The 12,747-nt window shown below is 46.6% G+C and overlaps 1 protein-coding gene across 1 annotated transcript in view; it reads right to left on the bottom strand.

Annotated features, from left to right (window-relative positions):
• The window catches only part of mtmr3 (myotubularin related protein 3), a 36,688-nt gene that overhangs the window by 16,699 nt on the left and 7,242 nt on the right, over positions 1 to 12,747 (bottom strand). Inside the window, 11 exon segments of the mRNA XM_080852847.1 lie at positions 20 to 151; positions 1,143 to 1,196; positions 1,199 to 1,285; positions 1,288 to 1,343; positions 1,775 to 1,888; positions 2,753 to 2,849; positions 3,312 to 3,478; positions 4,074 to 4,156; positions 7,374 to 7,394; positions 10,913 to 11,029; positions 11,427 to 11,516. Of these exon segments, the coding sequence (XP_080708973.1) occupies positions 20 to 151; positions 1,143 to 1,196; positions 1,199 to 1,285; positions 1,288 to 1,343; positions 1,775 to 1,888; positions 2,753 to 2,849; positions 3,312 to 3,478; positions 4,074 to 4,156; positions 7,374 to 7,394; positions 10,913 to 11,029; positions 11,427 to 11,516 (1,018 nt within the window).

The following is a 12,747-nucleotide window of genomic DNA, read 5'->3' as shown; positions in this document are numbered from 1 at the left end:
GAGGAGAGCTCCTCCATACCTGGGCATTCACAGCCTCCTCCCTTGGCTCTGTTGGCCACAGCAGCAGTGTAGGAGCGTGCGTCCAGGATCAGCAGCTTATGGGGCTGGATGGCCAGAGTCTCCACCTCTGAGCTGTTGGTCATGGACGTGTCTGAAACACACATCCCAACACGTTAGATATATTCACACACAACATTCGATAAACTCACACACACAGACACCATGTTAGATACACACACACACACACGCACGCACGCACGCACACACACACACGCAACACACAAACACATCAGACCCACTCATATAAACAAACACACACGCACACACACACACACATTAGAAATACTCTCTCACACACACACACACACACACACACACACAGACCCACTCATAATAACACACACACACACACACATATGATTTATGTTCACATGCTTGAAGTTCATTCTTTCTATCATGGCAATGAGCATTGGCCAGCCTGTGTAAACGTGTGTTAACTACACAGTCAGTTCTGTGCAAAACTGCAATCATGTGCACATTGGATGCCAATGAAACCCAATCTGGAACGAAAGCATATGCCTGTCTCTCATACCTCCCCAAAGGTCAGTCGAAAGGAAAGGGTTATCACTGTTATTCATGGGTGTTATTTTCATGGGTGTTATTTTCATGGGTGTTCATAGGTGTTATTATCATGGGCCTTATTTTCATGGGCGTTTTTTTCATGGGCGTTATTTTCATGTGTGTGTGTGTGTGTGAACACTTGTCTGAGTCTAATCTCTATCTATCTGAGACAAGCACTAACAGGACAGCATTGCTCACTTACGCTACCACAAACGACCCAGTCAAGGGTATACAAACAGGAGGCAAATAGCCTGCGTATGTGTGTGTGCGTCTGCTTGTGTGCATGCTTTCGTTTGTATGTGTGTGTGTGTGTGTGTGTGTGTGTGTCCTGTGTGTGTGTAAGTTTGAGAGAGAGAGAGAGTGTGTGTGTGTTTCTGTGTGTACGTTGGCAGTGTGAGTATGTGTGTGCACATGTTTGCTGAGAGAGAGTGTGAGAGAGAGTGTGTGATTGTGTGTGTTGTGTGTGTGTGTGTGTGTGTGTGTGGTGTGTGTGAGAGTGTGTTTCTGTTTTATGACCTGACCAAAGTCCACGTCTGCGAGGTCTGTGCCGTTGGAGAAGTCCCGTGAGCAGGAGTGTTGGCCAGAGGCTTGAGGGCGTTGCCGTCCACAGCACAGGCCTTAGCGATGGACTGGACCAGGTGCTCGTCGTCCGCGTTACGCCACCCCACCAGCTCACCTCCGGCTGCCCACACCGCGCTATCACCGCGCCTGTACTCTGGTGCCTGGAGAGAGGGGGGACGGAACACACACTTAATTCTGAAACCTGGAGAGAGAGAGAGAGAGAGAGAAGAGAGAAAGGGAGGGAGGGAGGGGGGGGGGGAGAGAGAGAGAGCGAGAGAGAGAGAAAGAGGGGGGGGGGGAAGAGAGAGAGAGAGGGGGGGGGGAGAGAGAGAGAGAGTGAAGGGAGAGAGAGGGAGAATGGGAAAGAGAGAGAGGGAGAAGAGAGAAAGAGAAGAGAGTGAAGGGAGAGAGAGTGAAGGGAGAGAGGGAAAGAGAGAGAGAGAAGAGATAAAGAGAGCAAAGAGAGAGGGAGAGAGAGAGAGAGAGAAGAGAGAAAGAGAAGAGAGAGAGAGAGAGAGAGAGGGAGAGAGATAGAGAGAGAGAGAGAGAAGAGAGAGCTAAAGAGGAACACCAAACAGCCTGCACCACCCACCTGTAGACAACGGATGGAATCCTCTTCCAGGCGCGGAAGGCGGCCACGTTCTCCAGCTCCTTATCTGTAATCCATGCGGGCACCAGCATCTGCTGGGGATAGCTGGGGCACAGCCTGGCAGTGCCAACACAGACAGCGGAATCGAGGGGGGGCGGGGGGGAAGACAAGAGGACACAGTTACTTTGGGTCGTATTAGAGAGATAGAGGGCATGTGTGAGTGGGGTGGGGGGGGGCACATGAGTGGTCAGGGGAGAGACGAGCCAGAGGGCATAGTTAACGAAGATGGAGCAGGGCAGAGAGGGCACAATTACACTGGGCAGTGCCAGGGCAGAAAGAGGGCACCACAGCGCACTGGGAAATAGGGAGAGACAGATAGAGATGGTGAAAGAGTACAGAGACAGGAGAGAGAGTTGGCACAGGAAAGGGTCAGGGGATGGTGAGGGTAGGGGATACGGGGATAGAGAGAGAGAGAGGGAGGGCATGGGTTGGAGGGAAAGTGAGGGATGAAGGAAGAGTGTACAGAGAGATGGCATGGTGAGTTAGGGGATGGTGTGAGTAGGAGATAGAGAGAGCTTGGTGAAAGAGTGCAGAAAGAGATGGCAGGTTAGGGGGGGGGGGGGGGGGGCTGTGTGGGCGTCACCCGACACTTATCTCCCCCCACACACACACACACACACACACACACACACACACACACACACACACACACACACACACACACACACACACACAAACACACAAACACACACACTGCACCAGAGGAAGGGCTGTTTTTTGGAAAGGCCGTCTCGAGTGTACAGGGTGATTAGTGGGGGGGTGGGGTGGGGGCTAGCACACAATAAGGACCCTTTTTGAGGGTTCGATCCAGAGGTCAGGTCTTACTTGTGTTTGCTGTATCCACACACACACACACACACACACACACACACACACAATAAGGACCCTTTTCGAGGGGTCGATCCAGAGGTCAGGTCTCACTTGTGTTTGCTGTTGATCTCAGAGATCCTCCAGGCGTTCTGTGTGTCGAAACCCATCCGCTCCACCTCGTTCCTGAAGCGAGAGGTCAGGTGATCCCCTAACAACGCAACGGAGGGGTTAAAGGTCACGCAATCTCCTAACACACAGCAAGGAGGGTTGAAAGGTCTAGTGATCCCCTAACACCATATGGGGTAGTGTCCTGGTGAGTATATGTACCAGAGGAGTGTACTGGCCAGTACAGTACAGTAGGGTAGGGCTCTGGGAGTAGGAGGGGGGAAGATAGGGATCAGGCCCCTGTGGGCTCTGCCCCACCTGGCCTTCAGAGTGTTGGGTGCCTACCATAACGCCACGCCACCAGGGGGCAATGGCCTTTAGGGGCCGACAGTAAATGGACCCCATCTGGCCTGCAGAGTGTTGTGTTCATCCCATAACGCAATGTTGCCACACGCCATAAGTGGGCACTGGCCATAAGGGGCCGACAGTAAATGGACCCAAGGTGCATTCTATCATGCTATACTGGCAGACGCCACTAGGAGGCGCTGGCCTTAAGGGAGCCCACCTGGCCTGCAGAGCTGCCCGTGCGGCTCCTTCTCCTCGGCGTAGATGTCCACACACCAGGCGTGGTAGGCGAAGGCAAACAGCTCCTCCAGACGCGCCGGGGGTCGAACCGCAGCCACCACACGCTTCTGCCACTCCTGACACTGCTCAAAGGTGGAGAACTGGCACCTACACACACACAAACACACAGGTCATCTACACAACACACACACACACACACACACACACACACACACACACTCCATACTACACACACTGCTCAAAGGTGGAGAACTGGCACCTACACACACACAAACACACAGGTCATCTACACAACACACACACACACACCATACTACACACACTGCTCAAAGGTGGAGAACTGGCACCTACACACACACAAACACACACACGAGTCATCTACACAACACACACATAATACACACTCTGCTCAAAGGTGGAGAACTGGCACCTACACACACACACAAACACACAGGTCATCTACACAACACACACACACACACACACACCATACTACACACACTGCTCAAAGGTGGAGAACTGGCACCTACACACACACAAACACACACACAACACACGAGTCATCTACACAACACACACATATTACACACACTTCACAAACGTGGAGAACTGGTACCTACTCACAACAACACAAACACACAGGTCATCTAAACAACGTGTGTGTGTGTGTGTGTGTGTGTGTGTGTGTGTGTGTGTGTGTGTGTGTGTGTGTGTGTGTGTGTGTGTGTGTGTGTTTTCGCACCTTACGACTTTGCAGTCCTTGCAGGTGACATGAAGCTGGAACATGTCCCGGCACTCAACACTCTCTATCAACTGGACAGGAACCTGGGAAAAAGAGATGGAGAGAACAGAGTCATTCAGACACAGAGGGAGAGAGAGATGGAGAGAACAGAGTCATTCAGACAGAGGGAGAGAGAGATGGAGAGAACAGAGTCATTCAGAGACAGAGGGAGAGAGAGATGGAGAGAACAGAGTCATTCAGAGACAGAGGGAGAGAGAGATGGAGAGAACAGAGTCATTCAGAGACAGAGGGAGAGAGAGATGGAGAGAACAGAGTCATTCAGAGACAGAGGGAGAGAGAGATGGAGAGAACAGAGTCATTCAGAGACAGAGGGAGAGAGAGATGGAGAGAACAGAGTCATTCAGAGACAGAGGGAGAGAGAGATGAAGAGAACAGAGTCATTCAGAGACAGAGGGAGAGAGAGATGTAGAGAACAGAGTCATTCAGAGACAGAGAGAGAGGGAGAGAGAGATGGAGAGAACAGTCATTCAGAGACAGAGGGAGAGAGAGATGAAGAGAACAGAGTCATTCAGAGACTGAGAGAGAAGGATAGAGAGATATAGAGAGAACAGTCATTCAGAGACAGGTGGTGTGAGAGCAGATTGGTTGCACTTAATGGGGAGATGAACTTATTAAACTGTGTTCAATTTCAGAAATGCTTTGGCAGTGCAAAAAAACTTTGCCAACATTGTCATGCCAATAAATCTCACTGTATTAGATAGACAGAGAGAGAGAGAGAGAGAGAGAGAGAGAGAGAGATTCTGAGCCCCAGGAGTAGTGTTCCCCTGTTTGCTTTGGCTGCTAACTGTTACTGTTAGTATTTCAAACCAACCAAGGGGCCGAGCTTATACAAACCATTGGCCACCGGCCACACACGCACGCGCACGCGCACACGCACACACACACACACACACACACACACACACACACACACACACACACACACACACACACACACACACAAGGGTAGGGCTGGGCGATATGACGATATATATCGTGAGGACGATAGAAACGTGTCTATCGTGACCTTTCTCCTCTATCGTTTCTATCGTGATAAACTTATTTTTTCACTATTACAGCTAATATACATTTTAATATAATTTCACATCCTAATATAACATTTTGCTTTTCTTATTATGCAAACTCTAAGTTTATACAACTGTAAAAAAAAGAATATTAAGATACATTTTAGAGAACGTGGTTTTGCGACACGACACCGCTTTACATTACGCTGCTTTGCATCATACGCTTGCGACATGATTGACGGTGAGAGCCCACGAAATTTAATTCTGGTTTTTAAAAAAAAATGAATAATGGACGCGCTGCAGGAAGGTGTAACTGTTACCACAGCCGCTGTTATACAATTGGGCATCGACACCCATTGCTAATGACAGCGTCATTACTTTATTGCAGCAGTGAAAATCAAGACATTACAGACGTGCAAATGCTGGGGTGGCCCATTCAAATCAACGGAACTTTTTTGAACATTTTGGAGAGCCGTATAATACGAGTATAATACAAGTGTAGCCATTTATTAGCAGCTTCTGTTCCATTTTTCTCAATGATGGTCAAATAGTTGTAGTTTAAGATGCACTATTTCGTTAGTTTAGATTTCTTTTCAGTATTTCAAAAGTGAAGGAGCTGTGGGAGCACAAGAACAGTGAGCATCTAGCAGCGATTATCATAGACATAGCATATGTGTATATGTCTTTGGCGTTTATAGCTTAACTATCTAGATTCTAAGTAGCATGGAGGTTTTTTTTGGTACTCCACGTAGATCATAAACCCTTGAAGATAAAAATGAAATTGGTTGGGAAATGTAAACGCTAATATGCTTTTTATCCAGATAAAACGCAGCTCCATCGTTTACTTGCGTTTGTTTACAGGACCATCTTCACTGTTGCACCAACGGGCTGAAGCGGTCAATGGGGCGTATGTGTAATGGCCAACTTCTTAATTTTCTTATTTTTATACGTGGCCATATAAGAAAATGTTTTTCTCATCATTATTGCTATAGCATATGAACAAACATTGAAAAGAAAGTTTTTTAATTAAATTAAACTTGATTTATCTTCTGAAAGTAGGCCTACATTAAAGAACCACTAAAAGTCACAAGCACTGGACTAAATGTCATGCACTTTGTTTTAATCTTACTATTTAAAGATTCAATGGAAACGTTCAGTACAATCTGCGTAATTGTGGTACAGGTCGTGATGGATCACACTTTTAAGTACACCCCTATCCAGTAAAGCAAGAGGGCATATCGTGATATATATCGCTATCGTGATATAAAATAATCCATATCGTGATATATGTTTTTTTCCATATCGCCCAGCCCTACACAAGGGGAGGTGTGCTTCATTTATGTGACTGGGGCGCACCTTCCAGCCAGAGCAGCGGAGACCCACGGGTCCTAAGCCAGCGCCTGACGGTTCTCCCTGTCTTTCCCCTTCACCGTCAGCATCTCTGCTGAACACCACACCAACCCCAGCCAACTGCAGACCCAAACCAACACCGATCCCCAGCCAACACCAGACCCCAGCGGCCAAATCAACTCGCATGCAATTTCTCAACGCCATTGTTAAGCCCCATTTTCAGTCAGCAGCACGACGACAGTGGCCACACTCTGGCAACCCACTCAAATGCAAATGGCAATGTGAGGTTATGTTGTTGATAAAATCCACGCTCTGGCAACCCACTCAAATGCAAATGGCAATGTGAGGTTATGTTGTTGATAAAATCCACGCTCTGGCAACCCACTCAAATGCAAATGGCAATGTGAGGTTATGTTGTTGATAAAATCCACGCTCTGGCAACCCACTCAATGCAAATGTGAGGCTATGTTGTTGCAAAAATCCACAATCAATCAATCAATCAATCAATCAATCAATGCACAAGCAAATTCTACATTTTTCCGCATCCCACTCCAGATCGCTGCAGAACTACCCCAGTGTTTCGGCTAGCTGTTTGTCTGCACAGTTACAGGATGACTGTGCAGTTTTGGACACAGTTGACAACTGTCCAGAAACACACTCGAGACTCACTGGCGGACTGCAATTGTGGAGATACAGATACCATGTCACATGCCGTCTCACACACACACACTCATACACACACACACACACACCATGCAGCATGGGCCAGATGTGTCAAAGGTCGACTTCATGCGGTCATTGCAACCAAAACACACACACACACACACACACACACACGGCAGTGTGGTCACACCATGCAAGGGACGCGGAATGTGTGTGTACTTACTGACACTTCGCACGAACAATTCTGTGTGTAACAAACACACACAAAGAAACAAACAAAGAGGAGAGCTGGGGATAAGAAATATATATCCAAATAGAACACACACACACACACACAAACAAACAGTTGATAGGGGGTCAGAAATAAATATCTTGAAGAGTTTGGGCATCTGGGTTGTGATGGTATGTCACTGTGACTGCCACACACACACACACACACACACACACACACACACACACACACACACACACACACACACACACGTTGCAGTTCCTCATGCTGTTTCCTCTACAGAATTCCATGACTCTAATCTGGCGATGGAGGAACATTCCTCAAGTACTTGTTAATGGTCTCAGCTCACTCACTCACTCACTCACTCACTGTCTCACACACACACACACACACACACACTCTCTCACACACACACACACACACACACACACACACACACACACACACACACACACACACAGAAACAGGCACGCATAGAAGCATGCACACACATATATGGGCCATTCTACCGAATTGGTGCAAAGTCAGGTCGGAAATATTTGGATTTTTTTTATGTTTTATTCCCAAAACTTTGTCCGTATGTATATTGTACCATATCTAAAGTACACTTATCTAGTAAAAGAACAGTCAATTTTTATATTGTATTTTCAGAATGTGTTGGAATGTTTTTCCTCTTCCAAAAATTGTCACTACCGAAACATCACATTTACTATAGTAAAAAAGTATTATTATTGACCTGTTCAGATTGTGTTTCCTTCCCTTCTCTGAAGAGTATTTTTACAAATATTTCTTGAAGGTGTTCACAATGAAATCCATAAAAATGATTTTTTTACCAAATTTTCAAGTTCAATTTATACAATTCATCAAAATCTAAGTGCAATATTTCTTTGTAAAATGCTAAATACTGATCATATTGATTCCAGAGTTGTTCATTGATGAAATTGAACATACATTAATCCAATCAGTATCATAACATTTTAGTTGATTACTCAATATACTTAATTTTTTACAAAACATCCTGTGTTTCGGTAGTGCTGCACTGTTTCGGTAGTGACATCCAGTGTTTCGGTAGTGACTGCACTGTTGGATGGATGTTCATTTCTCTCCCAAAATCTTCCAAAAGGTGCTCTGGGCCGCCCTTTAGTCCACACAACACATTTATTTAAAAATTATGGGATTGAACTACTTACCAATTCATTTTGTCACTACCGAAATCATCTGGTCACTACCATATGTTTCGGTAGTGACTGTTTCGGTAGTGACAATTCTAGCTAACTTTAAGCATAAATAAAGAATTCTAACAAGCACACGGCATGCAAACACATCTTTGAAGAGGTGAACACACATACAAACATAAGATTTTCCATGAAACCCCAAAAGGTTTACTTAATTGAAGAAAACATGCGTTTCGGTAGTGACAATTCTTAAGGTTACACGTCGATTTTCAGACTTTGGAACACATTTATATAAAAACTATGGGATTTAGCTACTTACCATTCAACCATGAGGGTCAGAGATGCAGTGTCACTGCATGGTCAAAAATGCAGAGTCGTGGCTAAAACACAGGCTCAGCCAATGGACTAAAACTCTTGTGTTTCGGTAGTGACATGAAAACTAGGGACATGATTTTTTGAGTATAGAAAATTGATTTAAAAATTAAACCCACAATAAATCTAAATATTCCAAGTTCTGTTTCAACCCAATCATAAAGATCTTTGAAATTAAATCATTGAAAAAAATCTAAAAAAATTGAAAAGTGTTATTTAAAGGCATTGAAATTTAGATGTCAGGGTTGGGGACAGCTACTTCCCAATAGAAAGTACCCTATAAATGATGATTGTGTATATATTTAGCTTATCACTATCTCATGTAATGCATTGGGTTTATATAGACCATAACATTTTCTAATTAAATATCTATGCCTAAATACCTAATTGTTTTGTAAATAGTTTTTATTGTTGAGGGACTGCATATTACACGAATTCGGTAGAATGGCCCATATACACACAGGTACACACTGAGACCCCAAACAACACACACACACACCACTAGTTGTTTCACTCACAAACAGATAGACTCCTCATGGGAGAACAACACCGTGGCTGTTTGACACCATGATGTCCACACACACACACACACACACACACACACACACACACACACACACACACACACACTGGCCGTTTGTCAGGAACACTGAGAGTTGTGGTCGAGGGAGCTGCAGACGCATTCATTCAAACCCTGCTGACGTCTGACTACAGTAGTACACACATTAAACCTCACACACACACATTCACACACACACTCACACCGTCACACACACAGCCACAAACACACTCACACACTCACACACACATTCACACATAAACACACACACACACACACAGCCACAAACAGTCACACACTCACACACACACACACACAGACAAACAGCACAATCATCATCTTGCCTTCCCTGCACACACCCCCTGATCTCCACCTACAGGGCTACTCTAGCTAGAAAAACCTTCTAGAACATTCTAGACTGCTAGACTGCATTAGTGCCATGGACCAATCATGGCTCTCCAGTAGATAAACCATGACAACAGTCACCTAGCTCCCTCTTCCCCCATTACTATTGATTCACTGAATCAATGATCAATTGACATCATATCACTCTCATATGGACCAAACTTAGGCTATTGATTCACTGAATCCATTTTAAATTCACTTCAATTCACATCAGATCAACGCCATGTCCGACCAAATCAGAATGACATCTAGACTCGTTCCAATATACTACTATCGCCCTTACAGCTGTCCGCAGGAGCCTCGACCACGCACACACACACACACACACACACACGCACACGCACACACACACACACACACACACACACACACACACACACACACACACGGTAAGAGTGTCAAAGAAGCGATAATCACAGTGAGAATCACAACAATGGATAAGGAGCTGAAGCTGCTCTCAGGCCCTCACGGCAACCGAAACCATGGCAACAAGCACCAGAAACAACAGACACACAGACTCTGTGGCATATGGAGACGGCCTTGAGGAAAGAGGAACCAGCCTGACTCTGGGGCTATCAAAACCCAAACACACAGATGTACAGGTGTGTACATCTAGCAGGAGCAGGACACAAAGTGAAGCAGAATAAGAGATGGATTCGCGTTGAGAACTGTAGATCTGAGGAAAGGACGTCTGTGAGGGAAGATGAGGAGGAGAAAAAAGACAAGTGGAAATGGAAGAGTAACTGAGGGGTGAAAGAACAGCTGGGAGGGGGGAGAGAGAGAGTAAGAGAGAGAGGGCAGAGTCCATGCATCACTCCAGAGCTGCAAACATCATGATCCCCGACACAGCCCAACAGTTTTTCAGCAACTCCAAAAGGCTAGGAAGACTTTGAGGGAGTGTGTCCATGTGTGTGTGTGTCGGTCCGCAGCGCTGTGCGTGTGTGTGTGTGTGTGTGCGTCCATGTGTGTGTGTGTGTGTGTGTGTGTGTGTGTGTGTGTGTGTGGAAAATGACACTCACATTGACGATGGACTCCTTGAACTTGATGTGCAGCCGATAGCTGGACATGGCGATGATGGCTTCCTGCGCCCTCCCCACATACTGGGTGCACTCTCCATGCAGCTCAGAGTAGGGCACCTACACACACACACACACACACACACACACACACACACACACACACACACACACACACACACACACGCGATGAGTGACAAACACGAACAGAGAGACACACACACACTACACACACGACAAACACTCCACAACAGCAGTGCACCAATAGCGTGTCCTAATACACACATGCACACGCACTTGTGGAAGGGGTTCTTGCTCTCTGGGCATTTAATACACTGTAGACTGGTGGAGGTTAACAGGCAGGCGTGTGTGCATGCGTGCGGACACACTTGAGTCCTGTGTGTGAGTGTGTCTGTGTGTGTGAGTGTGTCTGTGTGTGTGAGTGTGTGTGTGTAAGTGTGTGTAAGTGTGTGTGAGTGTGTGTGTGAGTGTGTGTGAGTGTGTGTGTGTCTCTCACCTGCAGGTCATCTTGCTCCAGGACTGGGGGCTTCCTGGGGAAGATCTGATTGGCTTGGATGCACTCCAAGCTCTGCTGCCCCTCCTCCTCCTGACACAGACACAAGAGATCAGCAGCCCAAACTGACAATATACATACAGGACATGTACATACAGGCAGGCGCACACACGCACACACACACACACACACACACACACACACACACACACACACACACACACACACACATACAGGACTCAAGTGTGTATGCACGCACAACGCACACACACACACACACAAACAGTACACATGTGTATTAGACAATTAGAAAACGCACACATACATAAACACACACACACACACATACACACACACACAAACACACTTCTTTCCCTCTACATTCCAGAAGCTGTTTTGCACTCGCCCTTTACAGCCATGTCTGCCTATCTGAAGCCTGTAACCGTGGCGACCTGTGCTAAATCCCACTGGCCTGGGATCATGAGTGATCCTCCTCCACATACAATCCCACAATCCTCTGGTGCGCCCACGCAAGGCCGAAGACAGCTTCTGTTCTCTCACCTTCTCCTTGCGGTGTGTGTGCTCTATCGTACAGCGCACACACACACACACACACACACACACACACACACTAATACAGGCTCAAGTTCTCTCTCACACACACACACACACACACACACACACACACACACACACACACACACACAAAGACACACACCTAGTTTTACATTCTCACAAAAATGTCTCACACAAAGCCAACCATTTTCTCCTCACACACACACACACCATCTTTGTGCTCACACACACCCAGAGACACGACTGACATCAGACACCCACACACTCACCACTTTGCTCGGAGGAGTGAAAATATAATGAGCCATCTATTTAGATCCAAGCGTTTTAACCACGTTAAAGCTCTAAATATAACCGACCACGGCCAGACCCAATTAGGCTTCTCCAGACTGCGGCCGGGCCGGGATGGTCCAGCGGGTAAAGAGAGGCCCTTTGATGCCCCGGCACACTGACCACTCTACCTGGTGGAGAGGACCTCATAGATATAGATGGCCTTTCTCCTTCTCCTCAAGGGCGGATGAGAGCTGATGTCCAAACCAGCACCGCTCACTGAAGAGAGCTTATGACTGTTAACACACGAGGCACTGATTCATCTGGGGGTAGATAATATTCTCAAACTATTCAGAGAGAGAGTGTGTGTGTGTGAGAGTGTGTGTGTGTGTGTGTATGTGTGTGTGTGTGTGTGTGTGTGTGTTCTTTTGCCTCCTCATTTGCCTCCACATTTGCCATAGCAGTCCAGGGTCACCGTCAG

The sequence above is a fragment of the Sprattus sprattus genome (assembly GCF_963457725.1).
Source record: "Sprattus sprattus genome assembly, chromosome: 15".
NCBI lineage: Eukaryota > Metazoa > Chordata > Actinopteri > Clupeiformes > Clupeidae > Sprattus > Sprattus sprattus.
Note: the sequence above shows the minus strand (reverse complement) of the source record. Positions and strands in the feature narration are given on the sequence as shown.